Raw genomic sequence first — 27,001 nt, forward strand, 5'->3', positions numbered from 1 at the left:
AAGCTCCTCTCAGAAAAAAAATACAAATGATTATTTCAATAATAAGGGTGATCAATAAAAGTGTCAAATTTATATTTTAATGTATTTCCTATTTTTTTGTACATTATTAGAATAATTAATTGTTCTTATTAGCAAAACAATGCTATTTGTGTGATTACATCCATCCAATTAGATTTACATCCACTAAAATTTAATTCAGTGTAGTGTTTGTCACTATTACAATGAACAATAACAATATTCTAAAAATCGTACATATTCAAAAGCAAGAATCCTCAATAAGCAGGTTCAAGATATAAAATAATTGTCATTTTAAATCTTAATTCTTTAGTCAAACTTCTGTTTTTCTCATATGTGAGAAAGGAAAAATACTTTTAAATGTCAAATGTAATGGCATTCAGGGGCGCCACTGGGGGGTGGGGAGGGGGGTGGTTAGGACGATTCTAAGGGCCCATACATTTAGGGGCGCCACTGACATTATGAACCAACCCACCACACCTCATCCCCCCCACAACCCCCGTTCTTCACTTTTCTCAGATCCCCCTCTCCCGGTATTCATTTTCATCAGCGATCATCAATAATATGCCCCGCTCTTCAACTTTCAGCTTGTCAGAGGGCCAGCAGCGCCCCTGATGGCATTTATTATCGTCATTATATTTTAATAGGTAAAAATCTAATTAGGATTGTTTCATTTTATATGTGAATCTAGCAGTTTGACAGTTAGCTTGACTGTAATATGGTTATTATGTGTATAAAAACTCAACTATGTACATTTACTCATATCCAGACACTAAAAACAACATCTTTAACCCATATATAAACAAAATTAATGATCAATTGTAAACTAAATTTGTCATATTCTTTTTATATTAGTTGGAAAGTTATAAAGTTGTAGATTTTTTGAAGTTGATTGAAAATGCAGTTTTTAGGTGAAGTTTATTGAAATCTTTACTTCAAATCTCACATTTAAAGAATGCAGCAGGCTAGTGGTTAGTGTGTTCATGTTGAAACACTGCAGCTTGTCTTGACCTGCACCTCTCCTTAACGCTTGAGATGAAAACAAAGACTTGAGTGGATTTCTAGGCTTTTTATTTGCTTTTTCAGGGATATAACTTGTATGTCTTTTCCCTCATTTTGTTTCTCGCCTGTTTCATGTTTGCAAAGTGAATAGTGGAGTAGGGTAAGAATTTGTACGCCTCAAATTTTATTATCATGTATTTACTGGCTTTTTTCTTTGAATATTTTTGACTCGAGACTTCCGCTCTCATTCACTTCCATTCATTTTTAGACGTTAAAAACTGCTCGATGCGCTGCTTGATGTTGCAAACTGATATTTTCTTATTATATTATTCTACTTGGTCTGTATAGTCATGCAAACATTTGTTTGTAGAGCAAGTAGTTTGACCGTTTTTTGCCATTTATTATTCCTAGTCATTTCTTCCATAGGCGACTGAATCGGAAGTTCTAAGACAATCGAGAAAAAAGGCGCACATCCGCATTTTAAAATAAGGTCAATACTCTCAGTGAACAATGTTGACTTGAATTAGACTTGATTACTGAACTTAATTTCAGTTCATTTTTGGGTGAACTATACCTTAAAAGTTCTGAAAAATTCATAAATGTTTGGTAATTATGATAAGAACTGATGCTTGTGAAAGAAAATCCTGTATTTATCAGGGATATATATACAGACTACTGGTCAAAAGTTTGGGGTCATTTTTTTTCATGCTTTTTTTAAGGAAAATCATTCTGTTCATCAAGGTGGCATTAATTAAATGTACATAAAAAAAGATTTATTACTATTTTAAATAACTGGTTTCTTATTGTATGTAGTTTCGAATAAAATCATTACTCCAGTCATTATTGCTTTTATTACTATTACATTAACAATAATAATAATAATTAGGGCGTCACAGTGGCACAGTGGGTAGCACGATCTGTGAGGCAGGAAGGTCGCTGGTTCGTGCCTCGGCTGGGTCAGTTGGCATTTCTGTGTGGAGTTTGCATGTTCTCCTCGTGTTCGCATGGGTTCTCTCCGGGTGCTCCGGTTTCCCCCACAGTCCAAAGACATGCGGTACAGGTGAATTGAATAAGTTAAATTGTCCATAGTGTATGCATAAATGAGTGTTTATGGATGTTTCCCAGTGATGGGTTGCAGCTGGAAGGGCATCTGCTTTGTAAAACGTATGCTGGATAAGTTGGCGGTTCATTCCGCTGTGGCGACCCCAGATTAATAAAGGGACAAAAAAGAAAAATTAATAATAATAATAATAATTAATAATAGAGGGCGAGGCAGTGGCGCAGTAGGTAGTGCTGTCGCAAGCAGGCCGCTGGTTCGAACCTCGGCTCAGTTGGCGTTTCTGTGTGGAGTTTGCATGTTCTCCCTGCCTTCGCGTGGGTTTCCTCTAGGTGCTCCGGTTTCCCCCACAGTCCAAAGACATGCGGTACAGGTGAATTGGGTAGGCTAAATTGTCCGTAGCGTATGAGTGTGTGTGTGAATGTGTGTGTGTATGTTTCCCAGAGATGAGTTGCGGCTGGAAGGCCTTCCGCTGAGTAAAAACTTGCTGGAAAAGTTGGCAGTTCATTCCGCTGTGGCGACCCCGGATTAATAAATGGACTAAGCCGACAAATGAAGCTGAAAATTCATCATTAAAATAACTGGAATGAATTATTAAATTAAATTTTAAACTACCTTTATACATACTTTTTTAAAATATTTCCCAAATGATGTTTAACAGAGTAAGGAAATTTTCACAGTATGTCTGATAATATTTTTTCTTCTGGAGAAAGTATAATTTGTTTTATTTCGGCTAGAATAAAAACAGTTTTTAATTTTTTAAACACCATTTTAAGGTCAAAATTATTAGCCCCTTAAAGTTATTTTTTCCATAGTCTACAGAACAAACCTTCGTTATACAATAACTTGCCTAATAACCTTAACCTGCCTAGTTAACCTAATTAACCTAGTTAAGCCTTTAAATGTCACTTTAATCTGTATAGAAGTGTCTTCAAAAATATATTGTGGAATATTATTTTCTGTCATCATGGCAAAGATAAAAAAAGTTATTAGAAATGAGTTATTAAAACTATTATGTTAAGAAATGTGTTAAAAAAATCTTCTTTCCGTTAAACATAAAATGGGTAAAAAAAATAAACAAGGGCTAATAATTCTGACTTCAACTATATATACAGTTGAAGTCTGAATTATTTGCCCCCCTTGGATTTTTTTTTCTTTTTTAAATATTTCCCAAATGATGTTTAACAGAGCAAAGAAATTTTCACAGTATGTCTAATAATATTTTTTCTTCGGGAAAAAGTTTTATTTGTTTTATTTTGGCTAGAATAAAAGCAGTTATTAATTTTTTTAAACAACATTTTAAGGTCAAAATTATTAGCCCCTTTAAGCTATATTTTTTGACAGTCTACAGAACAAACCGTCATTATACAATAACTTGCCTAATTACCCTAACCTGCCTAGTTAACCTAATTAACCTAGTTAAGCCTTTAAATGACACTTTAATCTGTATAGAAGTGTCTTGAAAAATGTCTAGTCAAATATTATTTACTGTCATCATGGCAAAGATAAAATAAATCAGTTATTAGAGATGAGTTAATAAAACTATTATGTTTAGAAATGTGCTGAAAAAATCTGCTCTCTATTAAACAGAAAATGGGGAAAAAAAATAAAAAGGGTGGCTAATAAATCAGGGGGGCTATTCTGACTTCAACTGTGTGTGTGTGTATACATATATATATATATATATATATATATATATATATATATATATATATATATATATATATATATATATATATATATATATATATATATATATATAGTCGGTACGGAATAACATTCAGACCCCTTTACATTTTTCACTCTTTGTTATATTGCAGCCATTTGCTGAAATCATTTAAGTTTAAGTTTTGTTATGATTAGAACTGATGCTGTTGAAAAAAATGGACATTAGTGAAAGTAGTAAAATATTTATATTTTTTTGGACATTTTCACTTTGGACTTACTAGTAAAAAAAATTAATTGCTGCACAAAGGTTAATCGAACAAGTAATGAAAACATTTACACAGTAAAGAAAAAGGGAATGAGATTTGACTACTGAATGAAAGTTTTTGTTTTTCCTTATTTTTTAAAATATGATACGGGTTTGGAATGACATAACTTTGAGTTGTCATGACTTTGAAGAGAATAATAGTAGTCTATTAACTGTCAATGGCTTTGTGTTGTGTTCAGGGTGGAGGCTGTCGGTTCTTGAGGTACGACTGCTCCATTAGGTCTCCCAGGAAGGGCTGGGCTTTCATGCACCCGGGACGCCTCACCCATTACCACGAGGGTCTGCCCACCACCGAGGGGGTCCGATACATCGCCGTCTCATTTGTAGACCCTTGAACTTGTGTTTAACGGAAACTTGAATTTGCTTTGAATTGAGAAGACTGAATTGAGCAAAGTGCCTTACGTTTCTGAATACGCCAGTGTGTATATATTTCCCATGTTTGTTTTTTTTGATAATTTTTTCTGACTGATGAATGTTGAAAGCATTTTGACAGATCGCTATGCAATGCCGTTTTACTCATTTATTTATTGTCATGTATCGAAGGGATTTTTTTTCCCCATACAGATGACTTCTACGTTGTAACTGTCTTTGCTTTGACATTCACAAGTTTGAGGTTTTTTTTTTTTTGATGCCACTCAAGCAATCGGTGCTGACGTTTGAAAACAGTGTGTGGTTTGTTTTCTAACTGCTTGATGTTGCTTGTTTTGAGATTCATCTTAATGGATTCATCATCATGTCACAATTTATGGAGGAAAACACAATAAAACTGAAAAGAAAAAAAGATTGTTGGACCTGATAGAAATGTGATATTTGGCAATAAAGGCAAATTACATGTGTGACATACATGTTCAGGGGCGACACGGTGGCTTAGTGGTTAGCACTGCAAGAAGGTCACTGATTTTAGTTCTGGATGGGTCAGTTGGCATTTCTGTGTGCATGTTCTCCCCATGTTCTCGTGGGTTTCCTCCGGGTGCTCCGATTTTCCTCCACAGCCTAAAGACATGCGCTAAATATAGGTGAATTGAATAAGCTAAACTGGCCGTAGTGTATAAATGTGAATGCGAGAGTGTATGGGTGTTTCCCAGTGCCCGGTTGCAGCTGGGAGGGCATCCGCTGTGTAAAACAAATGCTGGATAAGTTCATTCCGCTGTGGCGACCCCTGATAAATAAAGGGACTAACCTGAAGGGAAATTAATTAATAAACTAAACTGTTCGTACTGTGTGTGTGTGTGTGTTTTCCAGTACGGAAGGGCATCCGCTGTGTAAAACATATGCTAGATAAGTTGGCGGTTCATTCCGCTGTGGCAACCCCTGATAAATAAGGGACTAAGCCGAAGGGAAATTAATCAATTAATTAATAAACTAAACTGGCCGTAGTGTGTGTGTGTGTGTGTGTATTTCCCAGAACTGGGATGCAGCTGGAAGAACATCCGCGGTGTATGCTGGATAAGTTGGCGGTTCATTCCGTTGTGGCCACCCCTGATAAATAAAGGGACTAAGCCAAAGGGAAATAAATGAATTAATTAATAAACTAAACTGGCCGTAGTGTATGTGTGTGTGTAAATGAGTGTGTATGGGTGTTTCCCAGAACTGTGTTGCAGCTAGAAAGAACATTCGCTGTGTAAAACGTGCTAGATAAGTTGCCGGTTCATTCCACTGTGGTGAAACTTGATAAATAAAGGGACTAAGCCAAAGAGAAATTAAGGAAATAATAAACTAAATTGGCCGTAGTGTGTGTGTGTGTGTGTGTGTGTGTGTGTGTGGGAATGAGGGTGTGTGTGAATGAGTGTTTCCTAGTACTGGGTTGCAGCTGGAAGGGCATTCGCTGTGTAAAACACATGCTGGACAAGTTAGCGGTTTATTCCACTGTGGTGACCCCTGATGAACAAAGGGACTAAGCCGAAAGGAAGTGATTAAACATACACGTTCATCTTTGGATTTCACATATTTAAAATATGTCATAAATGCCACATATATTATGAAATATTGCAAAAATGGCCGCTTTTAATCATTTTCAATCATTCGAATTTTAAATATATGTTAGAATATATTAGCTATAATGTTGTATATGTGTTCATATAAACAATGATAAGTATAAGGACATACATAATTAAATTTGGGAAAACCGTTACCTTTTTTTGACTTTTGAACGCAGTTCCATGTTTGTTTTTCCTTACTGCAACATGCATGTAAAGAATGTCGACAAAAATCTGAGGGCTGTAAAAATCCCAGAAAAGCATCTGGAAACTCATCCTTCAAGATGTTTTGTTATGAACTACTGAGCGCCCGGAGCGACGCAGTGGCGTTTCTTTGTCGAGTTTGCATGTTCTTCCTGCGTTCGCATGGGTTTTCCCCGGCTACTAGGCTAAATTGTCCGTAGTGTATGAGTGTGTGTGTGAATGAGTGTGTGTGGATGTTTCCCAGAAATGGGTTGCGACTGGAGGGGCATCCACTGCGTAAAAACGTGCTGGATAAGTTGGCGGTTCATTCCACTGTGGTGACCCTTGATAAAAAAGGGACTAAGCGAAAAAAAAAAACGAAAAGAAAATGAACGAATGAATACTGAGCGCCCTCGCGTGGAGCAAAAAACAACAACAACAAACGTCGCATGTACATGACGTAATACATCTACCCGCCGTTGGAAGCTAATGCTAAGATAATGGCGACCAAATAATCACTCCGCTCTTATGTAACGTTAGATATGGAATACCTTGCTAAGTACGGATATTTATACTGAACGTAAAGGTAAATACTCATCACATTTATTCACAAATTATGCTTCTTACGTGAAGATAATGGAAGCACTGCTTTCACACCCACTTTTGATGGTCAAACGCTTATGAGCAGTTCGTTAGGGTTAGGCGTTGTTGCGGGTCTTGTTTCGGTTTCGCTTATCCTGTAAATGCTTTAACAAAAGCTGTGATCTGGAAAGCTCTTCCAGAGGAGGATTTCATTAATATATGTTGCGATGACATCGCTGGATCAACATGCTTGAGGATTGTCATAAGATATAATACATCCTACGTTCCTACTGGTAAACATATTTGCTTATAAAATCAACTGTATTGACTTATATGTGAAGATGTTGCTGTGCACGTCAGGTTTGTAGTTTAAAAATGTCCTTTAATTTCGTGCTGGTAACGTTAATGTTAGAAAAGACACTCAACGTTACATAAGTGAAAGGTATGATTATGTGAATGTTTCATCTGATTGCAGCGTTTCGAGGTTGTAAAGATATATAGATTATATATCATTACTTTTTAAATGCATGAATATTGAGGAATAAATAATAAACATTTGCTCTTGACAGCTAAATTGTCAAGTGGGTCCGCCTTCTTTTTTCTAAACCAATCAGAATCGCTAGTCTCACGTCAATCTAACTGCGTATTCGGAATTGCTCGAATATGACTGGCTGAATTGTCTTTGGGGCGGGATTATTAAGAATGATGCAATTTGTCTCATTCAGAGAGATAAAAATTACTGGTATAGATATATATAAAAAATGAAATCTTAAATATGATATACTAATGCGATTACACGGTACGCATTGTTTAAATATACATAATTTATCTGTTACGTTGTACGCATTCCAGCTTGGTGGATCAATCACGTGGTCACGCCGCCCGGTCTAGTGTAGTGGAGGATTGCAGTGGGTTTGGGGCAGTCGAGGGTTGCCGCTTGTGTCTGTGACATTGAGCTCGAGAAAAAGTCCTGTCGGAGCTATGACTCGGATACTAGAGTGTTTAAAATCATTAAAGCTAGAATAAAGACATTATATTCACATTTAACGTCGTTTAAGTTGTTTAACGCGTTAGTTTCTGTCTGGAGAAGAAGTGGGTTGGTGTCGCCTCGTGGAAGTCGTGACTGTGATGTTAGTGTGGGTTATGGATTATAAAATGTTCATAAAACATTGTAAACTCTCTACATTGAGTTTACATCTTAAGTGACCGGACACCTCTAGATCAAATGCTGGGAAGCTGATCCAGCTTATTCGATCTTCTCTATTTATATAAGCTGTTACACACACTGCCAGGTAAGACTTGCTATTTTATTATCATTAAAGTACGTGTTTAATCTTAATTGATCGGTTGTTGCCTGCTAAAATACATGTTTTTTTTCTTGGAACGTTTTAATAGCTAATGATATCTCTGTTAATTAGCAGCAAGATGTTAGAAAATTAAAAGGAATAGTTCACCCAAAATGAAAACTGTCATCATTTAATGTTAACCTAGTAGGACATTCTGAAACACTTAATGTGAAAAAAGCTTAACGTGGCTCAATGTACCTAAACATCAACCAGAGAAACCCAAATTTCTGTCAAACGTTACCTGTAATTTAGAGGTAAATTTGGTTTTATATTAGGATATTCAGACTTTCTCCTTAATAATATAATTTCAGGAAAGTATTGTTTGCCAATTCTAAATAGGGAAATCATATGAGCAGCAAATGACTATTAAAGTACAAAATTGTTTACAGTAAATTAGTGTTAATGTTGTTTACAAGTCATACTTGCATGCTAATTCGGATCGAAAATTCAAAGTAACATATTAAACAATATAGAGACTGCTAAATGAACAAATGTGTGAATTTAAAACCAACTTTACCTGTATACTTGTAATTAACCCCAACTACTGTAAAAAAAAAAAAAAAATAAAAAAAAATAAAGTCCTAATTCAAAGATAAAGTGAAAAACATCACGTTAAGCATTTTCTCCCATATTGAAGTCTTTTATAAGGACAACGCTCAACAAGTGGGAAAAATACAATTTCTATTAAATTTTATACGTGACTAGGGATGGGTATTGTTAAGGTTTTAACGATAGTACTACTTTAATCGATACCACTTATAGGTTCGATACTTTAACGGTTCTCTTATCGGTATATTTTGTTGTGTTTTTTTTTTGTACAAAATCAAATTGAACATAATTAAAACCCTATATATTATTATTACGTTTTTATTGTAAAATAAAATGAAACCAATAATTGTAAAACAAATAAATAGATAAAAATCCTGTAAAAGAATGTACAATAGATTGAAGGAAAATGACTGTCAGTTTTTAAACTGGAGAAAAATCAACATGTTTGCCTTTTCTGGCAGAAGTCGGGACCTTTCTTGCCTTGTCAATCTTCACTAGTTCCAAACAGGTTTGAGTTTCTTCTTTTGATAACAGAAGATATTTTAAATAAAAAAGCTGAAAACCTGTAACCATTGACTTCTATAGTAGTCATTTTTCCTACATTGTAAAAATGCTGAGTTACACACAATCATCATGTCCTCCCAACACAAATTGGTTAATTTAACTTGAAGGTTTTTACAATTTTAAGTTGATTGGACATTACACAATTAAGTTGTCCCAAAAAATCCTCAAGAATAGTGTTATGTCAGATAATTTAAATTAGTTAAAACAAGCAGCAAAATATAAATTTTTAAGTGATTGAGGTAAAGTTTTTTTTTTTTTAATATTTCGCATATTAAATTAGTGATTTCGCATAGTCAATTATGCTCCCTATGTTGTTTGCCATGGTACTTTGAATATTCAGTCTGAAATTACATGCAAGTATAACTTGAAAACAACATTAGCACTATTTATTTGACAGTGAACAGTTATATTTTGACATTTATTGGCTGCTAATATGATTCACTATTTAGAATTTTGCAAATAATATTTTTTTGAAATTATAATATTAAGGAGAAAGTATAAATTTGAGAATATAAAACCAACTTTATCTCACTAAATGACAATAGTCATCATTTAATGTTAACTTGGTCAATCTCCACTAGTTCCAAACACGTTTAAGTTTCTTCTTTTGAAAACAGAAGATATTTTAAGTTAAAAAAAAAGCTGAAAACCTGTAACCATTGACATGTATAGTATTCGTTTTTCTTATATTGTAAAAATGCTTGGTTACACACAATCCTAATGTCCTCCCAACAAAAATCGGTTAATTTAACTTGATTTTTTGCAGTTTTAAGTTGATTGGACATAACACAATTAAGTTGTCCCCAAAATCCCTCAAGAATAGTGTTATGTCAGATAATCTAAAATGAGTTAGAACAAGCAGCAAAAATATTTGTTTTTTAAAGCGTACTACGACAGTCAAGCTTCAAAATATAATTTATTTTTTTTATTACCTAATACAGGTTTAAAACCATAAGTGTAAAAATGTGAATGTTTTTATTGTGGTGAACTATCCCTTTAATCATTTGGATTTGTTTAAATGATTAGACATTGTGTGAGAAGGTTAGTGTGTGTACACTATAGCAATGTTTCTCAACTGGTGGGTCGTGACCCAAAAGTGGGTCGCGGGAACATTTTCAGTGGGTCGCGGAGTGTGTCGTCAAAAAAACAACAAAATTTTATTTTATAACTTATTATGTGAGACTTATTATGTGAGCTTATATCAGACTTTTATTTTGAAATCCATGTGCGACAACTGAACTTTTCCTTACCCTAACCACTGTTTACAGTATTTGACGTTTTTACTCTGTAATATTACTATAATTTGATGCATTTTGTTAAATGACAGCAATAAAGTATTGTTTTTTGTAAGCCTTGGTGATTTTCCTATGATTTATCTGTCACTACTTGTGTAGGTTAACAAATAAATACAAATGATTTATAATTCCTAAAATTATATTATAGTTCCTGAAAATTTGCACTTTCACTTTCCACATGTAATATATGGGTAGTTGCCATGAAATTTCAGATCTATAACCTTCCTAGTGTAATTATCATACATGCAGTGCAGTCTTGTGGTCTCATTACTTAAGGGACATACATTATTTATTTTACTATTATGTAACTAATAGGTAAACAAAATGGTAAATAGTGACTTAAAGAGATACAAATCCAAACCCGCTTGAGTTCCTTAATGAGTTTCATTGTTTTAAATGCACTGAATATATTTTGAAAGAAACTGGAAATCAGTGACTATTGACTTGCATTACGACATTTTTTAAAAGAACTTCTTTTCTGTTCAACAGAAAAAAGAAACTCAGGTTTGTGACTTTCGAAGGTTGAAAAAATGAAGGCACAATTTTCAATTATGGGTGAATTTTCCCTACCTACATATATATTAGTGTTGTCAAAAATATCAAAACTGAAATATTTAAAATGATGCAATCTTGCTTTTGGTTAGTATCGATAACTGGCTTAGTCTTATTTTTATGTAGATTTAGAAACAATACAAAATAACTAGCGCTGCACAATCTATCGTTCCAGCATTGATATCACAATGTGATCATTCGCAATAGTTACATTGAGAGTATGTGCAATATTGAATCAGGATTATAATTATATAATAAAATATAGAATGTAATAAAATAATACATTAGAAGAAGCAAGCAAGCAAGTCAAGTTTTATTTGTCACATACATAGTTATACAAAGTATGACCAGCAGTAAAATGTAGGTCAGGTCCGCTCCAGAGATAGTGCAAGTATAGATAAACAAAAAATTAAATATTAAGGAAAAAGACAAAAAAGAAAAAGCGTGCAAAAAAAAAAGATGTGCAAAAAATTATACAAGGTAATAGAATAGCAGCAATATGATGTACTTATGAATATGACTACTACAATGATAAATACGAAAAAATCACGTAATGTGTAACACCGGGTTAGAATTTAGTAGCCTGATGGACTTGGGAAAGAAACTCCTCCTAAGTCTCTCAGTTTTTGCCATCAAGCTACGAAATCGTTTCCTAGATGGAAGCAAAGTGAATAGATAATTGTCAGGATGGTTTAAGTCCTTACAGATTTTAACAGCTCTATTCATACAGCTAGGGTTGTAACAATATACCGGTATGACGGTTTACCACGATTTGAACGTGCACGATTATCATACCATGAACAATTGCATATCAACGGTTTTAACCCTTGAAGACCGAGACAGGCGCCCGCGGCTAAAAATAAGTATTGCTCTTAAATGTTTAATAACTTTTGATCCGCTGATCCGATTCATACAATTCAAAGATTGGCATAAAGAAGAGAGTCTCAGCTTTACAGTGCTGTATCACATAACATTCGCGGACTTTCAGAGGCGCCGGAATCAGTGCGCTTACGTCATCAACATTTGACAACGCTGATTTGACAAAGAAACGCTCGTCACTGTGTCTCCGGACAAATCAGACATGATACATTGATGCATTGTCCCTCCTCCATGCCCAGATTGGTTCAAACTCGCTATATCACAACCAATAAGCATAGGTTTCGCTTTTGTTTGTGGACCAAGCTTTTTGAACAACACGGAATGAGAGAAAGGCATACATTTATGCGCGGCTAAATAAAACGCAAAAAAAAAAATGAAATAATTCTCATACTAAGTACTTTTGCATGCACAGCAGCACAGAAACATGACAAAACAGTGACACAGCAAAGACGAACTGCTGCTCTTGCTGTTTTCAAAAGACGCAAATGAAGATGCAGCTGTTTGTCTGCATTGCAGACAACCATATCCAAATCCATATCGATAGACATCCATATCCATGCTGGCACATAAAACCTAAGGATGTTCCATATTGAATCTAGTTTCGTTATGTAACTATTTATAGTATAGTAAATATTTATATCTATGTTTTACTGAGGATTTGCACCATGTTTATTTGGACTTTATTTGGACTTTGACACATTATTTATTATTTTCTTATTTTTATTTGTTCATTGTAAGTGGTGTTGTTTATAGTAACTAAAAATATATTATTTGGAAAAAGTCAAATTTGCTTCACTGTTCTATTATTTTGTAACATTTGTAACATACCGTATACCGCGAAACCGTCAAACCGTGGTATTGTTTTAGACGATTATCATACCGTGAAAAATTCATACCGTTACAACCCTACATACAGCGTTTAATATAGATGTCCTGCAAGGAGGGGAAAGCAGACCCTGAGATGCGCTCAGCTAAACGCACAACTCTTTGAAGTGCTTTGCGGTCTTGGTTTGAGCTGTTTCCATACCACACTGAGATACCTTGAGTCAAAACACTTTCTACGGTCCCTGAATAGAAAGTTTTCAGGATAAAGGGATTTAAATAAAGGGAATTTAAAAGCATTCAGACCTAAAAAAAAATTTGTACCAAATTGAATTGTTCATAAAATGAAGACTATGCAGTATTGTTTTACATTTAATTATTGAACTACTCTATACCCGAACCCAATTCAACTCCTTGGAAACAATCAAATGCTGTTGATTTAATTTGTATCTCTATTTTTATTGAATTTTTCAATGCTTGTAGGTTGTTTCTTATATTTTATGCATAAGCACTCCCTTACAAAATCATCCCAGTTAATCTAAAATCATAAATTCCTTCCAAAAATCTTCAAAGTTATTCAACACATCTAGTGAAATCGTATTCATATCGCTAATTATATTGCAGAAACAAAAAATTGCAGTCTTAGATTTTCCCATATCATGCAGCCCTACAATCAACCATGTCATTTCTTTCTTAACACACAGCAGACAGTGTCCAGATTGGCACATGGTAAAGGTTTCACTGATAGTTAGATATCAGGTTAAGTCGGCCTTTGATGTCTGGTTACCTCATTTACAGTGCAGACAGCCGGACACTTTATTGACGTTCCATTTGTCCTTTTAGTTTGTGCAGTGAAGGTGACTTTCCGCAGCACATGGACGAATGCTGCATGTAGCACGTATCTGCCAACTGCAGGTCCAGACTCTTTAATATGACACCGCTTAGTTGTCCAGAACCCTGACATTACCAGCACTGAATGTTAATGGTGTATGGCTCGCCTGAGGTTATGCTCATGCACTGATGGCCAGATTTAGCTTGTTTTGAGGAAGTAGTCTAGTCTGTGTACATACTGAAATATGCAAGTGAGGAGTTACGAAGTTTGCTTAAATCTCAAAAAGTCATTTTAAAACATTTCGGGTGGTCCTGAATGTTGGAGCATCGATGAATAATGAGATAATTATGTATTAGTGGTCAGCAGATTTAGATTTTTTAAATGTTCATCATTGACTGATGTGCTTTTTTTTTTTTTTGGGTTGAACACTTTCATTTTTACATTAGGGATGCAACGATTATAAATATTGATTTTACATAGAGCTGCACGATTCTGGCTAAAATGAGAATCGCATTTTTTTTTTGCTTAAAATAAAGATCCAGATTCTTTCACGATTCTGTAGATGTAAAATAAAGCTTAATATGAGTCGGCAATTATTATTGTTTTTTCTGAAACATATGGTAAAACAACAATAATATTGTGTATAGGTCTACTGGTTTCTATAAATAATTCTATTCTACTTATAATAATTCTGATGTTGAATTGTGTTTGAGAAATAGACCTTTGCTTGCAATTTGTCATTGACAACATTATAAGACCATTTTATTCACTAGTGAAATCAACATTATGTAGGCTAGAGTAGTTATACTGACACTGTAAACATTTATTTTCATGCATAGCTTTGTGTTTGCTATGAAAGAAAAAACATATCAAATGCTGGTCGCAATTAATTCTAAAATGCGATATGATTATTTGAATAACGTGCACGCTTTCGGTTTCATTTTCACTTCGCGTGCGGCTCTCAAACGATCACTCTGTGCCATAAACTGAATATTATTTACAACTTTATTACCTGTTACTCCAGTCTATGCAGGTTCTGTTCCCTAAAGTAGACTTGCACGCAACTATTATTAAGTAGGGCACGCGCCTGCCCTCTGTGGTAACAGCTCAAGTACAGTAGCTCACGTCACATGAAGACAAAAAAAACATTTTTCGGTGAATTATACCTTATAAATACAGTATGTGACTCTTTCAACATCATTTGGAGGTGTTCATGTCGCTGATTAATGTTTGTGAAACAATGAAAAGACTCATGCAGCAGCCTTTGTTTCTCTTCTGAACTTGAAGATATGTTTGGGAAAGTCGTAGAAATGCTGGTTTAAGATCGTTTAGGGGGTCGAATCGAGATTTCGATCTTTTTTCGATTAATCGTGCAGCTCTAGTTGTACGATTATAGTCTGAGGAATAATCACGGTTAATATCTCGATTATTTTGCATTCATTCATTTTATACCACTACTAGTGTAGAAAATCACAAGAAAACTCCTTATATTTTAAAGGGTTATTTATTGTGGCTCAGTAACCAAAGTAATACAGGACAAAACAATTATAAAAACAAGCAATAGTTCATTTCTCTTTTAAAAATAAGTGAAAAAAGTTTTTAGCATTTAAACAAAAGCAACAATTTTATGCTAAAAAATAAAGAACAATGAATAAATAAATAAAAATGGCCCACCATGCAATCTGAGAATGGTTTAGAGATCGTCATTTAAAATTTTATGTGACCTTATATCTGTTTGTTTTATTGTTAAGCTACAAAAAAAGCTATCTGAAACTAAATGTTTTAATGTAACTGGTGTAAATAAATGAGATTTAGTTTAAATTGTACATACGACAGATAGAGGACAATGCAGAGACTCTAGTGAGGGAATCAAGTCAAAGGCAGATTCTGCTTGGCTAGTGTATTCAGCATTGAACTCCACTGTGTTATAAACGTGATTGTTTATCTTTTAATTGCAATAAGTTCTAATTAAAAAAGTAATACTGCATCAGTTAATGCTATTCAAACAAAGTAATGTTTAGGGATGCACGATATATATCGGCGGCCATATCGTTAACGGCCGATAAATCGGCCGATAAAACTCATAATTTTAATATTGATTGGGATGATTTCGTAGGCCAGATAATCTGCATAAATTTAGTTGCATTTTTTTTGTATTCGAACTGTATTCGAGTATAAGTTCAATAATCAAATGCAAGCAAATAAATCTGCATAGTCTTCATTGTATATAAGATAAATGCAATATATTTTCATTGTTATAGTTTCTTGCACACAAATGATTTAAAGGTCTTAAAAACAAATCAAGCAAGCACTCTTTCACTCTATTAAGTTTAAGCTTCACAATCACTCAGCATATAGTTCTTGGTCAGCTATAATTCCACTCAGATTTCCTAAGAGATTCTGAACTTGACATTGCAGATTCTGCGATGTGACTATTGCCAATGATCACATAGCGATATCAGTGAGAGGGTGCTCGCTGCAGAGCCATTTGAGGAGAGCTGAGCTCCAGCAAGGGGGAGCATGAGCTGTCGCTCCTCCTCCTGTAAGCTGTTTTAATGCGTACACCAACCCCACCCCTAACCCTACCCCCAGTGACATCACTCGTAGAAGAAGTGCAAAAAAGGTGGAGCTCAAGCTTAAGCTCCCCCTTGCTGGAGCTCAGCTCTCCTCAAATGGCTCTGCAGCGAGCACCACTTGATATCAGTGCTGAAACGATATATTGTGCAGCCCTAGTGAGTAGTAATTACTAGTAGCCTGGTAGGTATCAAGGTAGCTGTAATGATTAAAGATTAAGGAATTTAGAATATGGCTATACAGTATAGCATGTAATAAATGTCGGGCTCCACAAAATTCTGTCATGCTATCCCAACACTAATCAATTAATTGAAAGTAGATTGAACATAAAACAATTAAGTTGTCCTCCAAAAGAAATTGTAGAATTGTGTTGTTTCAACTCGCTATAAATAAGTAGTTTAAACAAGGAGCATTTTTTTGAGTGTAAGTAATCAATATATGGTTTATAATACTAATAAACAGTCTATAATATGCTAGCATCACTACCAGCAACTAGTTAAAAGTGAGAATTGGTCTCAATACTAAGTTGTTACCGTCTTTAAAATGGATTCATTTTCAAATCATTTATTTGAAATGATTTACTGTGTATCAGTAGTACTTTGCAAACAAGACATTCAGACATTATTTGTAGAAACAAAACTGTAAATATTGAAGAATACAAATCTGTGGACTGTATCAGTAGTGGATTCTTAAAGGTGTCAGTCTGGTGTCTTCATAGTTAGAACTGTGAGGGCAGTTTTTGTCTAACAAGCAAACTCATCCAGAAACGGCTGTAAGCACATTTGGGACATTTGTGTGTTGTTGACACTCGGCTCTTTTGGGTGACACAGCATTTCACATCACCACATGGGACTCCACAATAGCTCTGAGCAGTGCGGTTGGACAACAGCATAGCTGAAGGCTTTTAAGGGTGTGTTTTTATGCGCTTGTTTTATTTGTGTTGCAAAACATGTTTTGTGGGCGTCTTGTAACTTTGTAACACCTCCTTAAAAGATTAATTAGGCAGGCGTTGGAAATATGAAATACTTCAGTCCCCCAATATGGAAAGTTCTAGTGAATTTTTAATGTTTGTTGTTGATTTGATGCAAATGTGAACTTAGTGGGACAACACATTGATAAGTCAATATCCCTAAATACTTGTTTGGTTTGGTTCATTGAGAAATTAATATTCTGTCACAAATTACTTACCTTTTACTTGAGTTTTATTTCCTTCTGCTTGTAATACCCATTTCATCTTCTACTGTATTTCCTCCATTTTACAATACACCGGAATTGTTTCTCAAGTTCAAGAATGCAGAGAAAGGATTGCGTTCTCGTGCACAATGTTCTTGCCAGGTCACCTCAGAAGAACAAACTCGGGAATCTGTGAGAACGGACAATGTGTCCTAGGGCTGCTCGATTTTGGGAAAAATCATAATAACGATTATTTTGGTCATTATTGTAATCACGATTATTCCAAACGATTATTAGTTGTAGTCAAAATTATTAGCACTCCTGAGAATTTTTGTTTTAAAGAAATATTTCCCAAATTATGTTTAACAGAGCAAGGAATTTTAGCAGTATTTCCTCTAATATTTTTTTCTTCTGGAGAAAAGCTTATTTGTTTTGTTTTGGCTAGAATAAAAGCAAATTTAAATATTTTGAAAGCTCTTTTATGGTCAATATTTTTAGCCCCTTTAGGCAATATATATTTTTGATTGTCTGCAGAAGAAACTACTGTTATACAATGAACTGCCTAATTATCCTAATTAAGCCTTTGAATCACACTTTAAATTTGAATGCTTGTATTTAAAAATATCTAGTCTAATGTTGTGCTTTCATCATAGCAAAGATAAAATAAATCAGTTATTAGAAATGAGTTATTAAAACTATTATGTTTAGAAATGTTTTTTTTTTTAAATCTTCTTTCCATTAAACAGAAATTGGGGGGTAAGGGTTGCTAATTTTCAGGAGGGCTAATAACTCTGACTTCAACTGCATTTATACAGTTATTTTCCACCCTGCAAAGGAAAGAGAAATAAATACAATAGAATAAAAATATGAAACAAACTGTGCTTTAAGCATCTTCACTGTAAGAAAAACACTTTAGCTACAAAAGGTAGTACAGTTGTACAGTCATTGCTTTAGACTTGTCTGCTTTTTGACACGCATACTGGGTCACACATCCTAAGTTATAAAGTCTTCACAGTGATTTACATACTTTGCACAGCGACATGGATACCTCCTAATGGTGTTGAAAGAGTCACATACTGTATTTATAAGGTACAATTCACCCTAAAATATCATTGTCTTCATATAATAATGTATTGGTGGCCGCAAAATCACACATGACGTGAGCTGACGGTGAGCTGTTACTACAGAGGGCGGATGATAGACATATCATATGGCGCATATGGCAAGCCGTTTAGCATTTAAACCTTTGTTCTTATTATCCATAAATATATTTAGAGATATCTCTAATTATATTTGACTAGTCATAATTATAATTCGACTAGTCAGAATGACAATTAGAGATATCTGCAATTACAATTGTATTAGTACGAAATCAGATTGGAGATATCTGCAAATATATTATGACTAGTCATATTCCTCCATTGACTTCCATTGAAAAATATTTGCAGATATCTCTAAATGAGTTTTGACTAGTCACAATTGTAATTAGAGATATCTCTAAATGAATTTAATTAAATATGAATTAAATATATTTATGGATAGTCAGAACAAAGGTTTAAATGCTAAAACGGCTTGCCATACACGCGCGTCTGCTTCAGTGAACAGAACCTGCAGGTTGTGACGAACAGGTAATAAAGTAGTAAACAACATTCAGTTTGTGGAACAGAGTGATCTTTCAGGAGCCGCGTGGGAAGTATAAACAGCACTTAGCAGTGGAAATGAAACCGAAAACGTACACATTATTTAAACAATCATATCACATTTTAGAGTTATGATTACGACGAGCATTAACCCTTTTGAGTACAGAGGTACACAAAAATGCACGTCAACAAGATACACTTGATAGCGCCGACATCAGCGACGCCGAAGAAATAGTAAACCTGCCTAAACTGCTGAAAAGAGTCACGACTGTCCTGTGTAATGAAAAGACGGCCACCCTGTCACTCATCATGCCCAACATGAAGACAGCCATCCATAAAAACCTCTCAGACAGGCACACATAAGTTCAGGATTATCTTATAGAACTGCTGATTACGCGGAAATGTGGATTTTTTTTGCACACACAAAAAACGCAAGTGACCAAGCAAAGCCTTAAGCTCTTACTGTTAAATTCAATTGAATAGAAAGCTTATTTTTTTTGCACCTTTACTTAAATTGTTCCTTAATTTTGTCTCTGTCATTTCAATAATATTTTTAAGAAGTTTTTTAATTGTTTTATTTTCCTGAGACAGGCCTGTTTAATTTATTTTCTTAAAGAAGGTTCAGTTTAACAAGTGGAAACAAAAGAAATACATAAAAAATAGTTTACTTGGTAAAATTTGCATTTCAGTTAAATTTTAAATTTTTATTCCAAATATTGTGATGCATATCGAATCGTGAACATTATATCGTGATACACATCGTATCGTGAGCTGAGTGTATCGTTACACCCCTACAAAATACAATTAAAACCAGCCCACCTTCTTGAGCCTGAAAACTCTAGTGTGCAGCCCTTACACAAACTGATTTATCTCCATCTGTCTTTTCTAGTGAGATGTCTCTGGTTTTCCCGCGACCCAATACCAGTGTGATCGGCAAGAAGGACAAGCGACTCATGGCTGAGGTGAACGCATCTCCGCTCAAACACTTCGTCACTGCCAAGAAGAAGATCAACGGCATCTTTGAACAGCTGGGCGCCTACATCAAAGAAAGCTCAGCGTTTCTAGAAGGTCTGCTTTCATTACTCTTGTCAACCTGGTCTCAGAGCTCACTGTTGCCTGCTGTTTAACTGTCAGACTCATCCTGGTTGATCCTGAACTGCATAGCTTAGATAGCAAAGACAGGTTACGTAACAAACAGCTAGACGGCTGTAGGCTCAAGGAAAAGCATGGCTTAGTCAGCTCTTCATGTCTGAAAGGTTTTTTGTCTGTGAGCACTTTAGATTTTCACCCTGCCAGTTGGTTTAGTAGCCAGGACAAATTTTTACTTGATGGATTTTGGTGTTATGTTAAAGCTATGTCAGGGTATCCGCAGGGACTTAAAAAGTCTTAGATTAAAAAAACAACAACATTTTAGTCCTAAAAAGTCTTAAATTCACTGAAATATTTAGTTGTAGGTGTAAGGTTAGTCCAACGCCGGTGTCTGCTGGTTGATGAATGTTCACTCGTGCTCGGACTTTCCAGTGCACAATGTTGCTTTAGTTTAAATTTGACTTGTATCTGACTTTAAATATGAGGTGGTTTTTGGCTATTAATATCTTTATCTTTTGTTTTATCTGACTCCAGTCATAAAACTAATTAATTTTAAGAAAAATTAATTAAATTAAAATTAAGAAGATTATATCAATATATAATTTAGAACCTTTGTTTGAACCTTTTGTCTTTACCTGTAACTATTACATTTGTTCATGTGGGTGCTCATGTCAGTCGGAGGAATCGTCTCAGCCGGTGGTGTCAATTATGGTCACACTCTTGTCAGTCTTGATTATTAAAGGGTCATGAAACCCCCTCGTTTCAGCAGGGTGTTTTCACACCTCTACTTTGGAAAAAGTCAGAAAAGTGGGCGTGTCCAGCTCTGTTTAGGGGGAGTGTCGGAGGAACTAAATTGGGAGGCTGTGGGAGTGTCTATTTAGGCACGCGCGAGTTTCAGTCAAAATACACACAGGAGAAAGGGATGGTGTTTAACCTACATGGACATCTGTAGTCGAATTATTTGCCAAATTATTAAATGTTGGACTTTAACTGCAGTTTGGCTCTTTCATTCAGGGAATTCATTCATGCCCCTTGCGACAAACGAGATATTTGATCCGAGGAACTGCTCTAAGTGTGTATTTTTCATGCAGTGTTTGATACCGCACGTCAGAAAGCCGCGTGTGTTATTCCGGTCACAAAATGCGGTGAAAATCCTACACGAGGTTAACGTTTGTTTGTGGTGCTAACATGTTTACACTCGGTGCAATAGTTAACTTAATTCGATACGAGCAAACTGAATAAACAAAGAGCACTGGTCGCCCACTTACCAAATCTGTAGAGACAGGACAATTCCCAGCAACTAGAGCCACGGTTTTATAAAGAGAATACTACAAGCGAATCCGGATCTCAGCGTTTGCAGATGAGAACAGCACTCAGGTAAACAATAATCCTCCTTAGACACGTAAGTTATTGTTGTCGAGCGTCGCGTACACTGTTAATCCACACGTGACTCCAGATGAGCTCTCACAGAGAGAAAATGAAAACGAAACTTAACTGCAGCAAACTATAAAAGCAACACTTAACGCTTTTTTTGCCAACACAACGTGGCGTCTCTGTGGTGTAAACACGGTGACACTAATGAATATTATTGAAGTTGCACAATAGAGCGCGCTGATTGGTTTGAACCAAGCCTTACTCATGCATTAATGTATCACACTGTAAGACGTAATAAGACTCACTCTGGCACAGACGTCCAGTCTGCACGCTGGAATACAACGCTATTATGTCATGACCGAGACGCAGCTTCAAAAATTAGTTTCAAACAGGAAGTACGAATTTGCTTGAAATAACGCAAAAACAACCAATTTACACTTTTTAGTGAAATATAGGTGTCCTAATAGTGTTTTTAGCAGTGTGGGACACATATACGACTGTCAACAGCTCAAAAAAATGTGTTTTGGTGTTTCGTGACCATTCGAGGAAATGTCAAAGTAAAGCTGTACAGGTCGTTCATATATCATATGAGAAGCTTTATACACATAAATACTGTATAAATATTTATTACTAACTTTCTATAATTGATATGATATTTTCTCACTTGATGTATTGCATTACATCTTGGTCACAAGCCTCTTTAACTACATTGAAGCCTATTGACTCAATCTATAAACAAGCAGTTAAAATTATGGACTTAAAGCCTATGCGATGGCATCATTGTGATGTTTTATGTAAACATAACCTGTTTAATTTTGATAGTTTAATTCAATTTAGTTATCTTAAATTGGTTTTTAAATGTTTAAATAATCATGTTCCAATCCTGTTTTCTAAGCTAATCAATCGGCATCAAACCTCCCACAGAGTTACACGGGCAACTGCTAACGGTGACTGTCTAGTGCCAAAGTGTAAGACCTCGTTTGGTCAATCTGTCTTCTCTGTAAAGGGAGCCAAACTGTGGAATGATTTACCGATTAGCTTAAAATCAGAAAGTAATTTAAATATTTTAAGTAGTGCTCTTAATAAGTGGTTAAAAACAAAACAGCAGTGTTTGCACAAATAGTCTACTGTTAGTTGGTTGGATCATGTCGCCTTTGCTTTTGCCTGCAGTAATTTTATGTAAAGAATTGTAATGTTTTGTATGTTTTATTATATTTCTATTTTGTCAATTTTAAGCCTCCTGTGGACAGGTGTTGAAAATTTGCAAGTTTGCTAAAACACTTAAACAAATGCATTTGGTTGTCCAGTGTAATTGTGATGTCCATGTCAAATAAATAAATAAATAAATAAAAATATAAACATGATTTGATTATGACTGCAGATCAATAATGAAATAGCCTACTGTAACGTCTGCAATTATATAAGAATAAATAAATAAATGCAACATATATGTTATAAATTATAGAAAAACTACACACAGCACACATTTAGTCCTTTTTTGGGTTCAAAAACAACACGCAACATATAGCCCACAGTCAGAGCAAACTTCTCATCCGTATCTTTAATCTTCACCAGCACATGTAACCTCTGTTAGAGAGTCATTTCATCATTCTGAGTTCATAATAGTCCAAAAGGCGATGATAAACATGGCAGTTTGTTCATGATTCAGGTTCAAAGGAGCAACAATTTGCTCCTTTGTTTTGTCGGGCTTCTCCTAAGTTATTCCGCGCTTCTAGAATAGACTTTAAACAATGAATTGAAACATTATTAGCTGTATGTGTGAGAAGAAATTCAATGCCCGTTTTCCCTTTAACAGAAACCTACAGCAATGAAGAGCTGGATCCTGTTACCACAGAGGAGCAGGTGGCGGAGGTGCGGGGATACCTGTCCAAAGTGGCAGGGATTGGTGAAGTCCTGTCCCGAAGACACATGAAAGTGGTCTTCTTTGGCAGGTACGGTGCATAGATTTTGCCCCTCACAGAATAAACGCAAACATATGTCAAAATCAGCACTAAATCATAAAGTCTATCTCAGTTTTTATGCAGACTCTAGGCTATGGACACTGTGCACCTGTGGTACATTTGACATCAGCAAATTATCTGCACAGACAGATTTTTCATTTCTTTTATGCTCAGCTAAAAGTACTGGAATAAATAAAATGTAGTGCTGTACACCTAATTGTGATGTTTACTAGTGCCTGTGAATAATAAACTGTAGAAGATGTCAGAGAAACATGTTAAAATCATATATGCACAGAACCATAAAGAAAAGTCAAATAAGTGGTTAAATTGAAATAAATTGAAAAACACTTTCACCGTCTGATAATATTTTTTCTTCTGGAGAAAGTCTTATTAGCTTTATTTTTGCTAGAATAAAAGCAGTTTTTAATTAAAAAAACATTTTAAGGTCAAAATTATTAGCCCCTTTATGCTATATTTTTTTTCTCGATTGTCTACAGAACAAACCATCATTATACAATAACTTGCCTAATTACCTTAACCTGCCTAGTTAATTTAATTAACCTAGTTAAGCCTTTAAATGTCACTTTAAGCTGTATAGAAGTGTCTTGAAAAATATCTAGCTAAATATTATTTACTGTCATCATGGTAAAGATAAAATAAATCAGTTATTAGTGATGAGTTATTAAAACTATTCTGTTTAGAAAAAATCTTCTCTCGGTTAATTGGGGAAAAAAATAAACAGGGGGGCTAATTGTTCTGACTTCAACGGTATTTCTATTGTTCAGCAAATTGTACACAATTTTTAATCATTTATAATAGTGTAAAGGAGGCCAGCTAGAGGCTATGGTGTTTAGCCTCCTTGTTAGAGCAACCGCCTCCCATGCAAAGAATCGTTAGTTCGATCCCAGCTCAGACCGGGTTGGGTGCAGTAAGATCGGTGGGTTATACATGGGGGCTCGTCCGGGATGGGAATGAGGTTTAGGGGGGTGAGTGTAACTGAGGCCAGCTAGCAAAGTGCTATGCAGGTACACCTCACTCCTCTGACCTCAAAAGGTGCTCTAGTGACAGATGCTAAAGACCATGGTCTTTATCCTCCTTGTTAGAGCAACCGGCTTCCATGCAAAGAATCAATGGTTCGATCCCAGCCCAGACCAGGTTGGGTACAGTAAAAATGGTGGGTTATATGTGGGGGCTTGTCCGGGATAGAAGTGAAGTTTAGGGGGTTGGGTGTAACGGAGGCCCGCTAGCAAAGTGCTATGCAGGTAAACCTCACTCCTCTGACCTCAAAAAGGTGCTCTAGTAACAGATGCTAGTGGCCATGGTCGTTAGAGCAACCGGCTCTAAAGCAAAGAATTGCTGGTTCGATTCCAGCTCAGACTGGGTTGGGTACAGTTAAAACTGTGGGTTATATGTGGGGGCTCGTCTGGGATGGGATTAAGGTTTAGGGGGGTGAGTGTAATGGAGGCCAGCTAGCAAAGTGCTACGCAGGTAAACCTCATTCCTATGACCTCAAAAATGTGCTCTAGTGACAGATGCTAGAGGCCATGGTCTTTAGCCTCCTTGTTAAAGCAACTGACTCCCATGCAAGGAATCATCAGTTCAATCCCAGCTCAGACCGGGTTGGGTGCAGTAGGGGCGGTGGGTTAAAATAATAATTGTTATTATGAATTATTTAAAGAAATGGTTTACATTTGATTTTCTTCTAAGCTTATTTCAAAGGGTTCCTACAAATTTCAATTAATTAAAAATATAGTTAAAAACCATTGATGAAAAATTCGGACAATTTAATAGGGGCCTACTAAAGATTCTGGTGTGCTTCTTTTCCCGTGTTCTACTCCTCCCATTGCACAGCTGAGCGAGCAACCATTTCAATTACACTCAACAATAAGCATGGATGGATGCATTCAGTATTCATACTACCTTGTGGACATTTGTTCCATTCAAATCACTCGCACGAATCCACACAGACACAAAACTAAGTCCTGCATGCGGGCGGGTGAACAGCTAATATTTGATGTAACGGGTGGAATAATTATTCACATGTCATTTCCGGTTCTGGGTTGGTAATAAACAGGCGCGAGCGGAATGTTGGTCCAGTAGTCAATCAGTGTGCAGCATTGTAGGCAATCGTGTGGCAACTGATGGACAGTGAGCACACAACTCTATGCTCTAATCACAACTTGAATAAAGATTTAAGCTCATCATGGGTCTCTTTCCTGCATTACACTTAAGCTTTGATGGCAGCTTACCTTCTAGCATATTGTTGAGCTTCGAGAGAGACAACCAAGAGTGCTCCAATATTGTTAACTATAGTAGCAAGTGACATTGCTTGTGTATTTTGCTGTATCTGAAAAATATATATATTTTATCAGCGTATGCTAGTTCTATTCTTGCCATCCCGTTCCTCGCATCAAGCACCGCAAGCAAGAGAGACTTCTGTGTTTGATTTAAAATTTGCAACAAAGTCAGCTGAAACCATTAACATTTGATGAGTGTGGTTCGGGTCGCGGTGTGTGTCAAACTGCTAGGGTCGGGTATGGAATGATATGAGTGGTGCTGTCCGGGTGACTGATCGGGTGTTTTTTTAATTATTGCATGTGTGGGTTTACCAAAAAGGACCAGTGCAGTGCTTCAAATCGACCATGCTGATTACAAATAACATCTCGTGAATTGTCTGAAGGCCTGAGTGGAAAGCACACCCAAAAGGAAACTAAACTAAAGCATAATTTGAGTTCATAAGTTGCATCGTTTGCATTTATAGGACCAGTAACGGAAAGAGCTCCGTCATTAATGCCATGCTTTGGGATAAAGTGTTGCCGTCTGGAATCGGACACACCACCAACTGCTTCCTGCGAGTGGAAGGCACTGATGGCAATGAGTCTTTCCTGCTCACTGAAGGGTCGGACGAAAGGAAGAGTGTTAAGGTACAAGTTTACTATTATATGTTCGAATGTCATTCCAAAGTGATTATGAAAGCAGATCCCTCTTGTTTGAGTCTTTGGGTGTGTTTGACATGTTGAGTCAGATTAGACCAATGCTCTGGGATCGGGAATGGAAACTGGATCTCTTGCGTAACACAGTGCGTCTCTCCATAGCAACCACAAATGAGCTTTGCACTGTAGGTGTTAATGAGGGTGTGTGATCCTATCATCCTCTCCCTGTAGAGCTACACTTGTGCTCTTAAATTTTTTTAGGAACAGAAACCAAGATTTTAGCCATGTATTGGCAGGAAAAAAGTTGACTAAGCTGAAACCATATTCTGATTAAATGTACATACTGTGCTTTCTCTGATTAATCGTGATTAATCCCTGACTAATCTCTGATTCTCAAAATTTAAAGGTGCCGTAAATACTGCTTTGTTTTAACAAGTAAATTGTTCTCTTATATCTACATAATAGGTTTGGGGCTTAGGTAAGAAAACAGAAACGGTTTTATATGATAATTTAATGCCCCATAAAATACTTCTAGTATCTGAGGGTCCTTATTGACCATATTTGGAACAGTCATGAATATTAATGAGCTCTGCTCTGAAGCACAGCTATA

General features: G+C 35.7%; 2 protein-coding genes across 6 annotated transcripts in view; both read left to right on the top strand.

The window, feature by feature from the left end:
- The window catches only part of plod1a (procollagen-lysine, 2-oxoglutarate 5-dioxygenase 1a), a 46,053-nt gene extending 40,769 nt beyond the window's left edge, over positions 1-5,284 (top strand). Inside the window, exon 20 of one of the 2 annotated variants that reach the window (XR_015497271.1) lies at positions 4,247-5,284. Coding sequence is in view for 1 of the 2 variants with exons in the window: in NM_001077742.2 (NP_001071210.2) it covers positions 4,247-4,402 (156 nt within the window). In the remaining variant the exon portion in view is untranslated. The remainder of the gene's footprint in view (positions 1-4,246) is intronic. The other variant, NM_001077742.2, reaches the window with a different exon arrangement.
- Positions 5,285-6,686: 1,402 nt separating this feature from the next.
- mfn2 (mitofusin 2) overlaps positions 6,687-27,001 on the top strand; it is a 51,440-nt gene continuing 31,125 nt past the window's right edge. For 2 of the 4 annotated variants that reach the window (XM_087263714.1, XM_087263716.1), the window contains exons 1-4: positions 6,687-8,100; positions 19,924-20,102; positions 23,314-23,449; positions 26,220-26,382. In XM_087263714.1, coding sequence (XP_087119840.1) covers positions 19,928-20,102; positions 23,314-23,449; positions 26,220-26,382 — 474 coding nt within the window. In that variant the 5' untranslated portion in view covers positions 6,687-8,100; positions 19,924-19,927. The remainder of the gene's footprint in view (positions 8,101-19,923; positions 20,103-23,313; positions 23,450-26,219; positions 26,383-27,001) is intronic. The other 2 variants (XM_087263715.1, NM_001128254.2) reach the window with 2 other exon arrangements.

This window comes from Danio rerio, chromosome 8, assembly GCF_052040795.2.
Source record: "Danio rerio strain M-AB ecotype USA chromosome 8, GRCz13ab, whole genome shotgun sequence".
NCBI lineage: Eukaryota > Metazoa > Chordata > Actinopteri > Cypriniformes > Danionidae > Danio > Danio rerio.